The 19,175-nt window shown below is 43.5% G+C and overlaps 1 protein-coding gene across 2 annotated transcripts in view; it reads left to right on the top strand.

Moving 5' to 3' along the window:
• LOC147702338 (ATP-binding cassette sub-family A member 9-like) overlaps nt 1–19,175 on the top strand; it is a 1,822,583-nt gene that overhangs the window by 727,574 nt on the left and 1,075,834 nt on the right. For both annotated transcript variants that reach the window (XM_086930970.1, XM_086930969.1), the window contains exon 19: nt 6,150–6,316. In XM_086930970.1, the coding sequence (XP_086787096.1) occupies nt 6,150–6,316 (167 nt within the window). The remainder of the gene's footprint in view (nt 1–6,149; nt 6,317–19,175) is intronic.

Raw genomic sequence — 19,175 nt, 5'->3', positions numbered from 1 at the left:
TTGTCCAGGCCACCATCTGCCGAGTTTCGGTCAGCAGCAGGAGGCCAGACTCGTGTCTGTGGTGACAGCATCCATTTTGTGATGCTGAGGCTCTGGTTAACTTTAACCGGGGTTAAGGCTACACACATGTCGTGTCCCTCTAGAATGGTGGAATGCTATCCCCGTCGACAGAACTGTCGAGGGGATAGTATTCCAATTCGTATGACACCTTACTCGACATGTTTTGATAAAGCCAAAGCAAAGATAGCATTTAACCGCGAGGATTATAATGCACTTAAGAGTATATGGTATGGCAATATCCCGGAACAGCTTAAGAAGTGGTTTCCAACAGCTGCAGACAGGCTCAGCTCATGCTAGAGCACCATCTCACATATTTCCAAGCACTCTGCCTCCAGGATTGATTAGGCCTTCCATAGGAGTGGCTGATAGGAACATATGTGTCCAGTTTAAGGTTAGATATAGGGATACTATACCTAAGTAAGAGGTGATTACACCAACTTACCCCAGCTGAGTGATCAGCCAGTTGTGTCAAATATGGAGGCCAGGCCAGGGGTGGCACAATACATGCTGCAGCCCCTGGTAGGCCTTGGAAACACCTATGCCCTGGGTACCTATGGTACACTGTTACAGGGGCCAATAAGGTGAACCAGTTCCAATTCGTAATGCACCTAAAGTGCATTGGCAGTAATTTAGAGAGAGAACAGCAGGCTGTGGGTCTGATTAGCAGGCCCACAGCCACATTAAGTCATAAACCAGTGAAGCAAAAAGCAAAAATTTGGGGTGACCATAGGATAGCAGACCCTACTCTCCTACAATTATCGTTTTTTTTCTTCTAATTTTGGGGTGAGTGGTGACGCTCTCCCGCCATGGTGGAGGAGCCGCGCTTCAAAGAGCCACACTTTTTACAGTAGACTCTGGGATACATAGAGCTCTTTTTTTCCCCACTCCTTTTTCACACATATGCTCAGATGTGCCATCAACTCAAAGTCTTCAGAAAACAATTGCCAGCCAAGTGAGTTTCACCAATAATAGAAGCTGGATAAGAATGGTAATCCAGTGCCTAAGGTGTTTTCCCCAATTCAAAGATGGTTGGACAGGAACTGGCTGTGACGAGAGTAATGCTTGCCTTACTCACAACAGCAGTAAGTTCAGTTCTTTCCGTGTAGGGATACTTGGAATCAGTTGTATGTCAGCCTATCTTGTGTAGAAATATTGCCTGAAATAAATAATTCCTAAATATAATTTACGCAACTACTGTAGATTTTCTGTTATCCACTCCAATGGGACATTAATTTTTTCATACTACATTAAGAAAATAGTATTTGTCAGACTATACTCCTGTGCCACACCTTGAAATCTTTGCACAGCACAAATAGAAACCCTTTTTTCTTGACACAGTGATGTTTATGGGTTGCACAAATGAATGTGTCTCTACATTTAACTTTATCTAAATTACGGAGAAAAGCTAGATTAGCTAGATTTCGTCTCTAAAGAGCTCAAGCTTCTAGTCGCTTTTCTCTTGAGTATGGGTTTAAAACTACAGCATTGAAATACATTAATAATTAGCCAGGTTCCACAACACATAATCAATGATGTGGCTGCTGTGTATCTGCTTCAATATCGGCTTCTGCAAATTAGAAGCAGCAAAGGCCCTGTAAAGAGCATTAGGAAATGGTAGATGGTAAAGCAATGCCCACTTTGGCCCCGCTTATTAGTATGGCTTAGATAGGTGTGGAGAAACAGGTTGGCCAAATTCACATTTGTGGCTGGCATCTTTACAACTAAGGGCCTCATTGCAATGTCGGTCAGAAAGCAAAGAGACCGACTCCTTGTCGGAAATGGTTTTGATCAACTCGGGTTTGGAGAGTCCAACCGACCGATTGCAATGTTTCCAAACAACGTTTGGTCAGACTCTCATTGACTTCAAAAGGAGCCTGTGTTTCGACCGACAACACAGGCTCCCATTGAAAAAAGGGGTGGTTGTGGATAACATTGCACCCTGTCGCAGCCAGCCCATAGTGCCTGCCGCACTGTGCATGGTTGTAAAGTGGATACCCATGGGTAACCTCACGGGCACCAACCGTAGGCCTCCGGGTGAAGGGGGGCCTGCTACGCACCCCCAAAGTCAGTTTCCGAAAGCAGTTCTGTGTCAGACAGACCTATTCGTAAAGGCTGTCTGAATCTAACAATGTAATACATTGGTCTGAAATGTGGTCTGTAGAGCTGTACAATTTGGCTCTGACCGACTTGGATTCTCCGAATGCCGGTCGGAACCGTTTTGAAATTACCAAACAGTTACCTTCCATCGTAATCAGTCAGTTGGAAATGTTATTGTGTCAGTCGTAAACATGGGCTCCGACACAGATTAGGAAAATCCCGATGGCGTTCGGAGCCTTTCCGACTGACATCATAATGAGGCCCTATATCCACATAATACCAGTAAACCCAATGGAATGGGGAATAATTCTCCAGACCTGGTTTTACTGGGCAGCATTCTAAGTTGATTTCCCAATTCCATGGGGGTTGCCACACACATTTGCCACCCCCTGAAGTGTAACTAGTGGAATTTGGACACAATAGCTTGAGGAACGGTTACCAGCTCCTCTTTACACTCACTGTTTTGGTAGCAGGGATTAATTGCCATGATTGCTGGGAATGATAATGACAATAGCATTATAAACAGTTAAATCAAATAGTAGATATTACACAAATTACAATTACCAATAAGTGCAGTGATAAAGCAATATAATAATCAATCACAGGGCATCCTACTGTAACCTTTATTTCCGATATTTGAAATCCTAATATTCGAGAACCTTAGAACGCACCTTAAGACATAGTACCAGCACAATGCAGTAAGGAGATGTTAGTATAATTGCATAGATTAGACGAAGACCTCCATCTCCAACCAAATTGTTTCTCTGCAGCAAGTCTTTAACATTTAGGATTTGAGGTTCTATAGAGTATCTGGAACATCTAAACAGTACAACGAAAACATAAAACAGATGGACATTTTAGTCACAATATATTTGGTACCTGCAAAGGAAGTTGGCAGTATCTCAGAGTTTGTGTTGACATTTATGACAGACAAACAGAAAACTTCTACACCAGGACGGTGTCAAGACCAAAGGCACACAGCGCGAAAGAGACTAGGAAGGTCTCTTGATCCGGCTGATTGCTGGCTATCCACGTGAGTCTTGCACAACTGAATCCAGAGGGTCAAATGGGGAATCAAAATAAGAAAAGTGGGTACATAATTAATTCAGCAAGTGGGTGTAGCAGCCCATCTCTCAATAGCCTGCAGCTCTCTTTGATGAGAGGTTTCAGGGGCTGTAGCAGATGTTCTTGATCGCAGTCATTGAGGTCATTTTCTGGAGTGGGCTAGAATGGGCTACAAGGCTCTGGTTGGCAACTCTGGTTTCCTTGAGACAGACCGGGGACTTGTCTTCCACACAGGCACAGCAGGCAGTTCAGAAGAGCTTCGGCAGGGTCCTCAAGTTGTGTTCTATCCTGAAGGAAATACGTAGACTGCAGCACTGCATTCTGGATATCTACACTGATGGCACGGGTTGCAGGCCTCTACGAGTCCAAAGTCGGCAGGGCAGCTCCGGCTTGAATTTTTGGTGCCAAGCAGTTCGGCACCTATCCTCTGCTAGTTATTGTCCAGTGTATTCTTTCAGTTCAAACATCTACCAATCACACTTTCCATGCTTTCTCTCCCTGGGGAGTAAGTAGCCTGGGATGGTTCTCTCCACAAACTTTGTATGCATGGTTCTCTACCTATTTTCAGCGGCTCAGTTACACCTTCCAGTTGACTGCCGTGCAGAAAACTATTTGGATTCCCTCAAGAGTGACCCTAAACAAAGGTAAATAAGGAAGAAGTTGGTGATCGGGTTGTCTCAGTGCTAAGCACTCATCTTCAACCTTTCAAACTCCATTCTCAAAGTCAAATGTGCGCTAACGGCTATGGGTATGTTCAGTAACAGGTGCACTAGTAATGTTTGCAGTGCATGTACCCTATACAATTGTTTTAATCTTAAAGTAGCGCATTTACCAAATTACCATAAGCAATTGTTCTAATGTTCATGAAGGATTATGGCAGCATTTTCCGTCTGCAATGTTCGCAAAGATTACATTCATTCACAAAACCTACCCTTTCTGCCCCAACTCCCTGGACCTCATTTCCATTTGGAGGCTGGTAGGTTAGTAACTTTCATTGTCACTCGGTATGCCAAAGCACAGTAAACTACTGTTAAACAGAGCTTATGGGACGGGGGCACCAATTTAGAGTCTCTCCTCTTACGCTCCCCCAAAAACTGATGAAGAATAGCAAGAATTTGCAGTTGTGTGGCCAGCATGAATTACAGACCCCACACACTATTATCACTGCAACCAATGAAAAGGGGACTTTAAGTGAAACTGAAAATCGTCAGTGATGCATGGCCGAAAAGTGTGTGAGGGACCATGCTCTCCAGGGAAAATGTTCCTTTTAAACAAGATTGGAAGAAATAATCTTAAAAATGTGGTTATACTTTCTTTTTAAATTGCTTTAGCTACAAGTTTCAGTAGAAGAACACAAATGATTCAAACATGAGCATGCCTCTCCTCACGTTTAAGGGGTTCATGTGAAAGCTTTGATGAATAAAAGTGCAAGAATTTGACTATCTTTTCGCACAGGCGCCTTTTGTTAGATGTTTGGAGAAAAAAAACACATTTTTGTTAGTTCAAAGTGAAAACAAATTATAGCAAAACTTATGTGATGTCATTTTTTTCTTGACCTTCATTACCTTTATGTTGGAAACAAGCCTGAACCAGTTAATTGCTAGCAGCTGATGTATCCAGTGTGACCTGGAGGTCTATTGAGGCGGATAAACGGAACACTCTGAGGCTGGTTTACCGAAATACCTATCATGTACAGACTACAATCCAAACATACGCTTATGACGCCTTTTACTGAAAAAACATATATATATAAAATCACTTCAGCAACCGCCCGTGCATGGCTGATTTGAATCAGCATATCACGAGCTTATAACGGAGGACTGTTTAAGTAAAAGCTTTTGTCCTGAGTCATCAACACTGTCTTCCTTTTTCGACCTGTAGGAAATAAAACTGTCAACCCAGGAGGATTCAAACGTGTGATCCGCAGGTTGTACTGACAAATCTGCAGCAACCATAGAACCATACCATACTTTAAGGCAAAAGGTAAGAAGTTCCCGAGCACAAGAAAACTCCAAAGTGTATTTAGAAAAGTAAAGATACTTTCAATAGTCCAAAGAATCAGTTCCTTATTTATATATTTATTTCTCTTTGTCTTTTCTCGTCATACATCAGAGAATTCTTCATGAATGTTCATCAAATTCACATCAACGTAGCCAATGAAAAAAATGCCAACACGTCTTTCGTCATGGGACACAATCTCCCAAATGACTTCCTCAGGGCATATAGATTAGAAGCTTCTATAGGATATGTATTTTCGAGTCCAAAGATCAATAGTATTCCAAATACAAAATAGGTACTGTGTCCATTCCTTTTATTGAATTTCTTCGTATAAGTAGTAATTGAGTGATATTCTAGGAGAGTACTCCACACTGCATCAGATGGGGTCCATTTTCGTGAATCATATCCTATTGAAGCTTCTAATCTATATGCCCTGAGGAAGTCATTTGGGAGATTGTGTCCCATGACGAAACACGTGTTGGCATTTTTTTCATTGGCTACGTTGATGTGAATTTGATGAACATTCATGAAGAATTCTCTGATGTATGACGAGAAAAGACAAAGAGAAATAAATATATAAATAAGGAACTGATTCTTTGGACTATTGAAAGTATCTTTAATTTTCTAAATACACTTTGGAGTTTTCTTGAGCTCGGGAACTTCTTACCTTTTGCCTTTGAATCCTTTGTTTCTACAGAGGATTGCCTTGGGGTCGCTGGTGGCTGCTTTCCCCTGTTCCTTTGAGCCACCTCACTTGGAGTTTACTATATTAGTTGTAAGTGCGCATATTTTACCCAGCCACCTTTTGTTTTGTATTCCATACCATACTTTACTTGTTATGAAATGCAATGACACCTGTTCAGAGTTATTTAAGACAACTGCAGACTTGCAGCTTGTTATTAATCTGCTTTTCATATTTTTATTCTTAGAGTGTTGCTGTTTCTCATCTTTATACTTCCTCTGCTGGTTCAGATTTCTGCTCCCTATATTCATGGTCAACATTCTATGCGAGAACTGACTCCTGAACTCTATCTGCTTCATCTTGGAGAGCAACCTTACAAGCGGTTTACAAATCTTCTTATCCAGAACGACACAGGTATGGTACAATGGTGGGGTGACCGTCAGAGTTCAGAAGTCTGGCCAAGAAATACATTACAGGCATTATGTTCAATCCATTTCATCTGATAATGTCCGTGTTTATGCTGTCCTTTCTATGATCGTTGCCAGATTTGATTGCCACAGAATGACAAGTAACCCAAAAAGTAATGAAAAGAGCTTTGAGGTGGACCTAAAGTGGTATTAGTTTCACAGCAGAGTACATGAACAATAAATTCAAAGCCGCCTATGAGTGATATGATGTAAAGGGGCATGAGACAACATGGCATGTGCTTTCAGCAGGTTATACAATTTTAGAATCCCTTACCATAAAGAGATATTTATCTATCTATCTATCTATCTATCTATCTATCTATCTATCTATCTATCTATCTATCTATCTATCTATCTATCTATCTATCTATCTATCTATCTATCTATCTATCTATCTATCTATCTATCTATCTATCTATCTATCTATCTATCTATCTATCTATCTATCTATCTATCTATCTATCTATTCAAAACCTCTTTATTCAGTTACTATAAAATTTAACCATAAAAGCACAGTGCATATGTCAAACAGTACAAACTCCATTAAAAACTATAAGAACACAATCATATCAAAATTACTTTTAACAGGGACTAAGTACATAATAGAATCACATCATAATAGATTTACGATATTTAAAAAACATTTTTTTAAAGCAATACCAAAGGCAATAATCATTTCTTTTTCTAGGAATTCTAGTGCCAAGAATGTGGGGCGACATTGTCTCAGTCCAAGTGTTTTTAGCACAGAAATGTCCATCTCCTGCTCGGGATAGAATAAAATTTACAGAAGAATAGTATATGTATAGTCGACTGTACGGAAACATCATCGCACGGGCATTTACATAGGACTCTCGACCAGTCATTTAATTCAGAGAAGCTTAAAGATCTATGTAAAATATTCAATCTGTAGCGTGTTAACAAAAATCTGTAATAATCGCCAGTATTTAATGAAATGTATGGTTGTATAGTTGGGGTCGCCAGGGTAAGATGATGGACTTGGACCGTTGATTTTTTAATTTCAGTTATAATTCTAGTTTCACCCTGTAGGCACATACAGCTGGCTTTAAGGTCTTTCCTGGACACATTGCAAGTAGTATAAGGGTCATTATAGTATTCTAAATGGCCTAATTTGGATAAACCATTAAATCAATGGGGTATCACCCATAGAATCAAAGGACCTGGGTATGAAATAGTTAAAGAAACAATGGTCCTTGACTATCAATCAGAAAAAACCTTACGTGAGAAACATTTCTGATTCGGAAAATGCAATTAAATCCGCATGCTTTGATTCAAGCTTTATGAGGGAGATATAAATAATTTCTCAAATGACTTTATATACATTAAATGCACATGAAAGAATACCCTGTTAGGTCAGCAAAATAAATGATTATAACGACACTCTGGATATTTGTACTACCGAAATTTACATATTTATTTACAATTTTTATAAAACAGTAATGATCATAAACGGCGCAAGGACTATTAAGTATAGTCTGTGAGAAGAGAAAAGGGTGCTCAAGTGTTTAGAAGAAGGAAGAAAAGCTTTTATAATATACAATTCTGATATTTACAAAGAACAAAGCGGGAAACCTTCCGCTGTTTATATAGGCCTGTCCACACGGTTTTGGAGGGGGGAAGGGGTGGGACAATATAGGTACAGGCACTTTGGTTGAAAAGCGTTGACGTTTCGACACTGGTGCTCTTGGGGTATTTGGGGCCTCGGCGGCGGGTCTTCCTCAGGACAAGGGACAAGGAAGGGGGAGGGGGACTTGGCCGTAATCCGACTAATGGTCTGGATCGGACACCTAAAGTATAAAGAGGAGGTAGCTGTTAGAATAATCTGTAATTCGGTATTTACAGGAGTGTGGTTCAGTATCTGCTAAAGGGTACATTACCAATGAAGCTGGTCAGGTGGGAACTCAGTCCAAGCTTCCAGGGGATAGGTCACCTGTAGGGTATAGAAGATTTAGGAACATGGTCAGTGCCCATCTCCCAAGGGCAACTGACGTCAAGTATCATGTCTAAAACATGGTTCTAGACTCACCTACTGTCTTGGGGTGTGATGGAATCACTTGACTGTTCAGCCAGTTCTGTTTAAAAATACCTGTGGGGGATGAACAATTGGTCAGACCCCATCCCATTAGGTCAACTAGTATGAATAACGTTAGTCGGTGCAGCAGGAAACTTACCAATATAGATGGTGAGGTAGAGCAATCCTACCGGCGCCCCCACGGGCAGTCCGGTGGTGGTGAGGGGTTGATTAAGTCAATGTTGCCTCTATGTTTTGGTTGGATATTGCAATCGGTGTCCACGTCACCTAGTATGTGATAAATGATAGAGAAGTGTGTTAATTACTTCATCAATCCATACCCATTGAGTGTCTCGACTCGAGCGCTAATTAGCGATCTCACGAGCATTCACCCACATGGAATCCCTGGTTAGAAGGCTGACAAGGCGTACAGCCTCCTACGATAACTCAATTGTCTGCTTACCTCAGCGGGATTGTTTTAGAAGCCTGGTGACCGCGAGCAATTTCAAACGCGAGGAGTAGCTGCTGTGACAGACGGAGAACAGCGTTCGAAATCGGCTGTTACTTCCGCGTTATGGCTCATGTCGCATGTACTCATTCTAGCCAATGAGAACGGGTTAGGCATAGAGGAAGGACCATGAATCTTTTGGTCCGTCATGGAGGTAAACAAGGGACTAATCCTTAGGACGATCGGGGTTATATCTATTGGTTTGCACGCATTTTGCGTGTTGAGCAATCTATCGTGTACGGGTCTTCAATGTCTATTAAGAGCGCATCAATTTAATCACAATTGGTTGGCTTTGCATGGGTACATTTGTAAAACAATATGGGGTACATCAGCCTTAATCAGGGTTATTTTGCTATGTACAGGTGCAACAATATGTACAATAATTTAGTATTAGTGTGATACATAATACATTAAACACAGATTATAAAGTACAACATTCATTACAGAGAATACACAAAACAGGCAATTGTAATGCATACTAGTTGACCTAATGGGATGGGGTCTGACCAATTGTTCATCCCCCACAGGTATTTTTAAACAGAACAGGCTGAACAGTCAAGTGATTCCATCACACCCCAAGACAGTAGGTGAGTCTAGAACCATGTTTTAGACATGATACTTGACGTCAGTTGCCCTTGGGAGATGGGCACTGACCATGTTCCTAAATCTTCTATACCCTACAGGTGACCTATCCCCTGGAAGCTTGGACTGAGTTCCCACCTGACCAGCTTCATTGGTAATGTACCCTTTAGCAGATACTGAACCACACTCTTGTAAATACCGCATTACAGATTATTCTAACAGCTACCTCCTCTTTATACTTTAGGTGTCCGATCCAGACCATTAGTCGGATTACGGCCAAGTCCCCCTCCCCCTTCCTTGTCCCTAGTCCTGAGGAAGACCCGCCGCCGAGGCCCCAAGTACCCCAAGAGCACAAGGGTTGAAACGTCGACGCATTTCAACCAATGTGCCTGTACCTATATTGTCCCACCCCTTCCCCCCTCCAAAACCGTGTGGACAGGCCTATATAAACAGCGGAAGGTTTCCCGCTTTGTTCTTTGTAAATATCAGAATTGTTTATTATAAAAGCTTTTCTTCCTTCTTCTAAACACTTGAGCACCCTTTTCTCTTCTCACAGACTATACTTAATAGTCCTTGTGCCGTTTATGATCATTACTGTTTTATAAAAATTGTAAATAAATATGTCAATTTCGGTAGTACAAATATCCAGAGTGTGGTTATAATCATTTATTTTGCTGACCTAACAGGGTATTCTTTCATTTGCATTTAATGTGTATAGAGTCATTTGAGAAATTATTTATATCTCCCTCATAAAGCTTGAATCAAAGCATGCGGATTTAATAGCATTTTCCGAATCAGAAATGTTTCTAACGTAAGGTTTTTTCTGATTGATAGTCAAGGACCATTGTTTCTTTAACTAATTTGGATAAAAACATTTTAACATATTCTAGCCGTCTTATTTGTTTGACACCGTCAATCCCCATGGCGTCTTTCAGTATATGGCGATTAAAAACAGTCTCATCTACAGTCCAAATTCTATGCCACAGGAGAATTAGCTGAATCCTAATTGTGTTCTCTAAGTATGGCATACCCAGTTCTGAGTGACAGATATAAGTTGAAGTGCTCTACGGTACTGCCAAAAGGAACCTGAGAAACATATTTTCCTCAATCTGTAGTGAAGTTACATTGACATAACCCCAAATTCCGGCTCTATAGGTGGCAATTGCTACACATTTTGCCCTATAGATATGCAGTGGTTCCACCGGGGAGCGTCTACCCCATTTTCTTCTGAAATTTGATAATGCAGTCAATGACTTAATAAACAACAGCCTTCTGGCTTTAACTGACTGAGTCCAGGTTCCTGACCAATCAAATAAAATGCCTAGATAGGAAAACGTTTTAGTACACTCTATTGCCTTCAAGTTAATGAAAAGGGTATTAGTCTTGTTATTGGATCCTACCTCGCAGATCATTGCAAATGTTTTGGAGCAGTTAATGGTAGGACCCAGATTTGACATAAAATTAGTAAAAGTATTAACAACCCTTTGAAGACCAAGAGGCGAACGGGTACTAAGAACCACATGGTCAGCGTACAGAAGTGCAGGGATAGGGCGGGTCGCTGCTGTTGGCAGATCCCTGCACTCCTGAACCAGAAAAGTTTCTAGATCATTTATGTACAGTGTAAAGAGTAATGTGTTAAGGACACAGCCTTGCCTTACACTCTCAACACTCTAAAGTGCCAGGTGCAATCACCGCCCATCCCGTAGCGGACCCTAACCTTTGCCCCTGAATAAAGCTGCCTTAAAAAGGAGATTCTTAAAACACCCACACCCATCCCCTCTAAAATCAGCCACAGCTTTTCGTGAATGACACAGTCAAATGCCGCTGTTAAATCAACAACAGTCAAAAATAGTCTTCCCTCTTTGCCTTGGATTATTTATCTAGGAAGATATGTAAATTAAGGCCCTGTGCAAATGTGCCCAGGGCCCTGCGAAAACCATATTGTAGGTCACTTATAATTGCCTGTTCCTCCACCCACACCTGCAGTCTGTCTAAATAAACTCACCCAATAAACTTGACTGTAGAATCCAGCAATGAAATTGGCGGGTAACAGCCTGGATTCGCCCTGTCCCCTTTTTTAAAAATGGGTACAATTATTGATTCATACTAATTTGATAAAAAACCTTGTGAATTACATGCATTAAAAACCTGCGTTAAAAGTGGTCCCCATAGTGCTAAATTGGATTTAAAAAGATCCGCCGGGTCCTGCCAGGCCCTGGGGCCTTTCCACCCATACTTGAGTTTATAGCCATATTAACCCCACTAAGGGTAAAATGTATTGGTAATTCTTGAAGTGTGGAAGAAGGCTCGAATTCAGCCGCAATCCAGAAGGTTCCCTGATCATCTTGCAATGGATTATTGAACAACTTTGCGTAATGTGAAACCCACTTTGATTAAGTGATATAAATCTCTATAGTTGCTTTATCATTCTCAGCCAGAAAGGGAGCATTAACCGCCTTCCAAAAGGCAGAAGAATCACGGTTTACCTAGGTGTCATGTAAAGCGCGCCAAGCTTCAACTTTTAGTGCCATCTTTCTTTCTTTTAATGCCCTCCTATATTCTCTTCTGGCCTCTGTAATATCTATGCTCCTGATTATTCCCTGTAGCATGTAGGGAATGTTTGAGCTTAGACTAAGCCTTTGTACAATAGGTGTGAAACCACCCTTGTTTTTGCGTGGCTTTCTTTTTTGCTTTTACAAGGAGTGTATCTTTGATGTAATTAGAGATGACAGAGAAGTTTTCTATAATTTCCTGATTGGATGACCTCTCATCCAGCAGGATAGAAACATATTCTTACAATTCAACACAACTTTTCTAATAAATTCATCAGAATCCAAATGTGCCCATCTAAGTGCCTATCCATTTTGCCTACTCAGAGTGATATTGTCTACAAATTGGAAAGCATTACCTCTCGTGTTAATGCCCTGACTGTACACCACTACATCTACGTTTAGAGGAAAGTGGTCGCTTAAAATGATCTCACAGGTAGTAAAATCCTCAACACGTGAGTAATATGTACACAATGTTAATATAAAATGTATAATGGAGAAAGATCCTCGCCCATTAAAGGTAGGACAAAATAGATACCGTTAGAGAACATAGATTATTATCAAAACCTATATCAAATGTAAACATGATATTGTTCAAAAGGTCACCATACAATGTATGTTGAAAATGTGAAAAACTGAGACCTTTGTCATACGTTCTACCTCAGACCCCTTTATCGACAGGTTGGCATAAGGAGGAATTAAAATCCTCACCCCATAAGACAAATACATCTTTGGTTGAGTGAGTCTGTAAATTATGTAAATGACCGCTCATAGATCTCAAAATTCACCCAATCGTCTCCAGTGAAGCATTATTAAAAAAGTTTAATAAGACCATACAAAATGCATGATGTCCTTGGAGGCTGATACTTTGATACTACTGGTCTGTAACATTTAATACAATTTTCCCTATATTCAAATAGTTTGAGATACATGTGCAGAGGCCCCCTTTTGCTCTGCCATAGGATGATGTAACTGCTGGAGTGTGAAGGGTTTTATAACCACTTAAATGGATGGGATCCTCCACCCATGTTTCTTGCAGGTTAAGAATATCAAAATTGCTCACAAAGTCAATTCAAAGTTTGTTGGTCACCTTGGATTTCAGTCGAGCTACATTCCAGAACAAGAACTGGCACTTGTCCTTCCTTCCTATACCACAATTGACCCCCCGTCCACTGTCTGAGTCCGTTGATATAAAATCAGCTTGTGAAGTAGAGGATATCGTAGAGACAGCTGAGGTGTTAGCAAATATATAATTAACTGTCTCTACATTTACTATCATAGCACCAACATGAGGGAGGAGTTTTACTTTGCTGGATTGAGATACCAGAGGTCCCTCAGTGGAATAAGCCCCCATTCTGCTAAACGTACAGCCTGGATAGGGTCCGCTATTCGTAGTCAGTCAGTCTATCTATCTATCTATCTATCTATCTATCTATCTATCTATCTATCTATCTATCTATCTATCTATCTATCTATCTATCTATCTATCTATCTATCTATCTATCTATCACACTGTAAGTCAGCGTTTCCGTAGGAAGAGTGTTTTTTTGTTCGTCATTTGACAACTTTTTATCAAACTTTCCAAATAAAGTTACATCCCCTTCCTAGAAAGTTTTCTTGTGAACTCTCAAAGAGGGGGTGAGATATAGGGAGCTCCCAAAAACTTTTTCCGTATACATTTTTCGTGGACATTAGACAATGATACAGAGAAAAGCTTGGCACTTGGCGAGAGGTCTTTTTATCCTGTTGCCCAGCTTGTTCTAGTGGAAGCTAAACAATTTCCTGGAAGCTTGGACTTTGGCTGGCTGCCTCCGACCCCTTGAATTATTGTTTAAATTATAAACGGGTACTGGAGCAAGGCCTAAATATTCTGGCCAGGAAGGACATGTTACGTGATGTATGGGCTCTCAAATCAGAAATAGCGACAGATTTCTTATTGATCTTATGACCAACGCTGAATTTACGGCACCATGAAGACACAGACCCCTTTGCTTCCCAATCCCTCTAGCATTAATGGTGATCCCCACCTCCTTCCTGTGATTCCTTTGGGTTTCCAGGTTCCCCCCTAAAAGGTAGTAGGTGTCCCAATTCGATGGATTGATTGTACCTATCGGGGTTCCCAGGAGAAAATGTCCCACCAGGTCCCATAGGGATCTCATAATGTACTGGTCCTGAAGGAAACCGATGACCTTTGGGCGGAAAAAGACTGAAACATGTCAACCTTTTTATGATCACTCACTGGATGTGAAGGATAAATTAAATGTCCTCAGCACATCTGACACTTTTTAATCTTGCCATGGTCCCCATTTACAATTATAATTTTCTAAAACGAATATCATCTAATTCGCAGGAGGTGTATACAACCAAAATGCCTGAATTTAGCTTGAAATGCATTGGGTAACATTCACATGGCCCACGTTGGTGTTTATTAAATCATGTGCCGCTGTTTAAAAGCCTGGAATGGAAAGCAGCTGTATTTGAAAATGTGCAATAAACAACCATTTGGAACTTCTCTGCCTCCGTGGTACTGTCAAAAAAAAGATTCATTTCTTTGCACTTTACATCTTACTCATTTTACCAATTTTTCCCATTTCTAAGAACGTTTACTTGATTCCGTGGTTGTGAAGTTACTCAATGAAATGTATGGACTTTTATTGTTTGATTCTCTATTTTAAAATTATTACTTTAATGATGTTATTTAAATAGAATTCTATTATGAATATTTTTATTAAGAATGAGATTGTCTGAATGCATGGATTTTGTACACTTGATGGTTTGAAGTTCTTTGATGATGATGAATTCAAACAGTACTGCCAGGGATCGGAGACAATTTTAATTCACTTCACACATATACCACCATGTCTCTTATGAGGGAGACTATACCTCCTGATCCTGCTCGCAGGCAGGTTGCTCCCCACGCTGCTGCATGGCTCTGCCTGCATTGTTTTTGCCTAATCTTGTATTTTACCCTGTGCGTAACTTGCTTCCTTGCCCAGACTTGTTTTTATTCCCCTGTACTTGCTTTCTTGCCCAGACTTATTTTTATTCCCCTGCGCCTGTACTTGCTTTCTTGCCAGACTTGTTTTTATTCCCCTGTGCCTAACTTGCTTTCTTGCCCAGACTTGTTTTTATTCCTCTGTGCCTGTACTTGTTTTCTTGCCTAAACTTGTTTTCCCTTCCTGTGCCCAGTTCTCCCATGGCTCCCGCCCCCTGCAATCCCATTCGCCACCCAGCTACCGCCTCCCAGCTGCTCCTCCCTCCCACATCCCCTCATATGGAGGCCGCTGTGCGGCCGCGCTCAGCAGGCACGCTGCTGGCACGCTGCTGGGGCACCTAAGGCAAGACCATCTGTGCCTGTCCGTGCCTGGACCGCGCTCAGCGCCAGGACCCCTGGACACCACGAACGCCACGACGTCCGACACCACTACGATGCCAGAACCCTCCATGCATTCAACACAGGACGATCACACACGTGCCTCCTGACCGCCCCGAAGTGCACCCATGGAGCTTTCACATGCCGGAACTGCAGCTTCACAAGCATCCGCCCAACCATGCTGCAGACCAGGAAAGAACCCAACCACCTCAGATGCATCCTTCTCAACACCCGCTCCGCCCGCAAACATGCTGTTGAACTCTGGGACCTACTCGACTCAACCTCCCCAGACGTCGACTTCCTGACGGAGACCTGGCTGAACCCCGCCTCGGCACCCGGCATAGCCATAGCCATCCCAGAAGGCTACAAGATCACTTGCAAGGATCGCACCAACAGAGCAGGAGGAGGAATCGCCATCGTCCCCAGGAACACTCTCAGAGTCTTGACCAGCACCAACGACACCCTCAGCACCGCCGAACACCTGCACTTCCAGATTCACACCGACCCCAACACCACCCTCAGAGGAACCCTCATCTACAGAACCCCCGGACCCCGACCACAGTTCAGCGACTCCATCGCCGACTTCGTCAGCACACACGACCTCGCCTACCTGGACTACATCCTCCTCGGGGACCTGAACTTCCACCTCAAGAACAACAACGACACCAACTCCACCACCCTGATCGACAACCTAGCCAACCTCGGACTCAGACAACTCGTCACAACACCCACCCACTCCGCCGATCACACGCTTGACCCTATCTTCTCCGCAAGCCCCAACACTCCACTGGACCGACCACCACTGCATTCACTTCACCTTCAAGCAACCCACCACGCACCACCGCACCCAACAGATGCCTCACCGCTGCTGGAGCAAAGTCACCGAAGACCAGCTAACCACCACCCACGCCCAGAGCCCATCCACCGACCATACAGACCATGACACCACTGCCCGCAACCTCAGACAGTGGATCAATGACTGCGCCAACACCCTCGCTCCGATCAAGAAACCCTCCAACAGTCACACAAACAAGAAAGCCAGCTGGTTCACTGAAGACCTCCGGGCATCCAAGCAAACCTGCCGAAAGCTGGAGAAGATCTGGCTCCGTGAACGAACACCGGACAGCCACGCCGCCCACAAGAACGCCACCCGCAGACACCATCACCTCATCAGATCCGCCAAAAGGGCCTCCTTAAAGACAGGCTAGACAACAATGCACACAACAGCAAAGAGCTCTTCAACATTGTGAAGGAACTCTCCAACCCCAGCTCCAACACCAACGACGTCCCACCCTCGCAAGATCTGTGCGACTCGCTGGCCACCTTCTTCCACTGCAAGATCGCAGACATCCACAACAGCTTCAAGGCAACAACCGCACCGACACCCACTGAGACCTCTGCCCCCATGACCACCATTCGCACCAACTGCCTGCTCTCCTGGACCAACATCAACGACGATGACACCATCAAGATCACGAACACCATCCACTCGGGATCTCCCTCAGACCCATGGCAACATCACATCTTCAACAAAGCCAGCACAACCATTGCACCCCATCTCCGGAAAGTCATTAACACCTTCTTCAAGACAGCAACCTTCCCGGAGAGCTGGAAGCACGCCGAGATCAACGCCTTACTCAAGAAACCAAAGGCGGACCCCAAGGACCTCAAGAACTTCCGGCCCATCTCCCTGCTCCCGTTCCCGGCAAAGGTCATCGAGAAGACCGTCAACGAACAGCTGACCCGCTACCTTGAGGAGAACAACATCCTGGACCCTTCCCAGTCCAGGTTCCGCAGCAATCACAGCACCGAGACTGCCCTCATCGCCGTCACCGATTACATCAAGTCCCTCCTGGACAATGGAGAAACAGCGGCCCTCATCCTCCTGGACCTGTCATCCGCCTTCGACGTGGTCTGTCACCACACACTATGAACACACCTCCACAATGCTGGGATCCAAGAGAAGGCCCTGGACTGGACCACCTCCTTCCTCTCCGGCAGAACATAGAGCGTCCGCCTTCCCCACTTCCGCTCCGAAGCCACCAAGATCATCTGCGGCGTACCCCAGGGCTCATCCCTCAGCCCAACTCTGTTTACCATCTACAGGGCACCGCTCACCCACATTATCTCCTACGCCAATGACACCCAGCTGATACTCTCCCCCTACCAAGGACCCCGACACCACCAAAACCAACCTTCACAAAGGAATGAAGGCCGTTGCTGAATGGATGAGGAACAGCTGACTTAAGCTGTACTCGGACAAGACGGAGGTCCTCATCCTCGGATCCAACCCTTCGGCCTGGGACAACTCCTGGTGGCCGACCAAACTGGAAACCGGTCCAACAGCCACCGACCATGCACGCAACCTAGGGGTCATCCTCGACTCCACCCTCTCCATGACTAAATAGGTCAGCGCCGTCTCCTCCTCCTGCTTCCAAACCCTCCACATGCTCAGTAGGATCTACAAGTGGATCCCCACTGAAACAAGAAGAATGGTCACCCAGGCTCTCGTCAGCAGCAGGTTGGACTATGGAAATGCCCTCTACGCAGGAGCCTTGGCCAAACTCTTGAGACGGCTCCAACGCATCCAGAACGCCTCTGCACGCCTGATCCTCGACATCCTTCACTGAAGCCACTTCACACCCCACCTGAGAGACCTGCACTGGCTCCAGGTCAACATGAGGATAACCTTCAAGCTCCTCACCCTCGCACACAAGGCACTCCACAACACCGGACCAACGTACCTCAACAGACGACTCAGCTTCTACACCCCCCACCCGCCAGCTCCACTCTGCCGACCTCGCCCTCGCCACAGTCCCCTGCTTCCGAAGAGTGACCTCAGGCGGCAGATCATTCTCCCTCGCCGCCAAGACCTGGAACATCCTTCCCACCCACCTACGGCAGACCCAAGACCTGATGACTATTAGAAAACTCCTCAAGACCTGGCTTTTAGAGCAGTAGCAGCATTCCCACCCCAGCGCCTTGAGATCCTCACGGGTGACTAGTGCGCTTTACAAATGATATGGTTGACTGATTGATTGATTGATTGACTGATGAAGGCGAGACTTTATGATGAAGCAACTGACTATTAATACTTAGGTGGAGAATACATACCACTGTAGGAAAGTAGTCATTGAGGGTCTCACTACTATTTTGTAAGAGACTGTGATCCTTTGAGAATGTTGTGGGTGCACTCTCTTTGATATTTTCCAGTGTTATTCCAGCAAGCAGAGTGTTCCCAATGTTTTTGCTTCTTTCTCCTTCTTTGTTGCTTTCTATGAAATAAGTATAATTTGCACTGCTTTAATTTTCTAAGAATTTCTAATGTTTGTGTACTTTCAGTCGGATTTGTGTAGAAAGAGTGATTTTTAAATTTAAGTTGAAACTATAACTTTAGAAATTCTAATGTTTGGTTTGTATAGAAATAAAGCTTTTTTATTGATTTTCATTGGTATTTTGTGTGTTGTTAACTGGAATGTCATAGAGCACAGTGGATGAGAGTGTGTACGCCCTCCTTTCAGGGAGGAGCAAGATGGCGGCCGTGAGGAACGGCTGAGCTGCAGCGCTAGCAGTGTGGACATGGACGCAGGCTCACCTCAACCACTTGTCGTCTAAATGCCGAGATTTTCTGCCGAATATTCCTGCCGGTCACTGGGTGTTCAATAGAGATTTTTTTCGAGTGAATAAACACAAAACAAGCGTGGGGGAAAATCGATCAATTGTATGAGACAGCCTAGACTTAACACATTGGTGTGGATGCCTCTG

Source organism: Lissotriton vulgaris, chromosome 7 (genome assembly GCF_964263255.1).
Source record: "Lissotriton vulgaris chromosome 7, aLisVul1.2, whole genome shotgun sequence".
Taxonomy (NCBI): domain Eukaryota; kingdom Metazoa; phylum Chordata; class Amphibia; order Caudata; family Salamandridae; genus Lissotriton; species Lissotriton vulgaris.
Note: the sequence above shows the minus strand (reverse complement) of the source record. Positions and strands in the feature narration are given on the sequence as shown.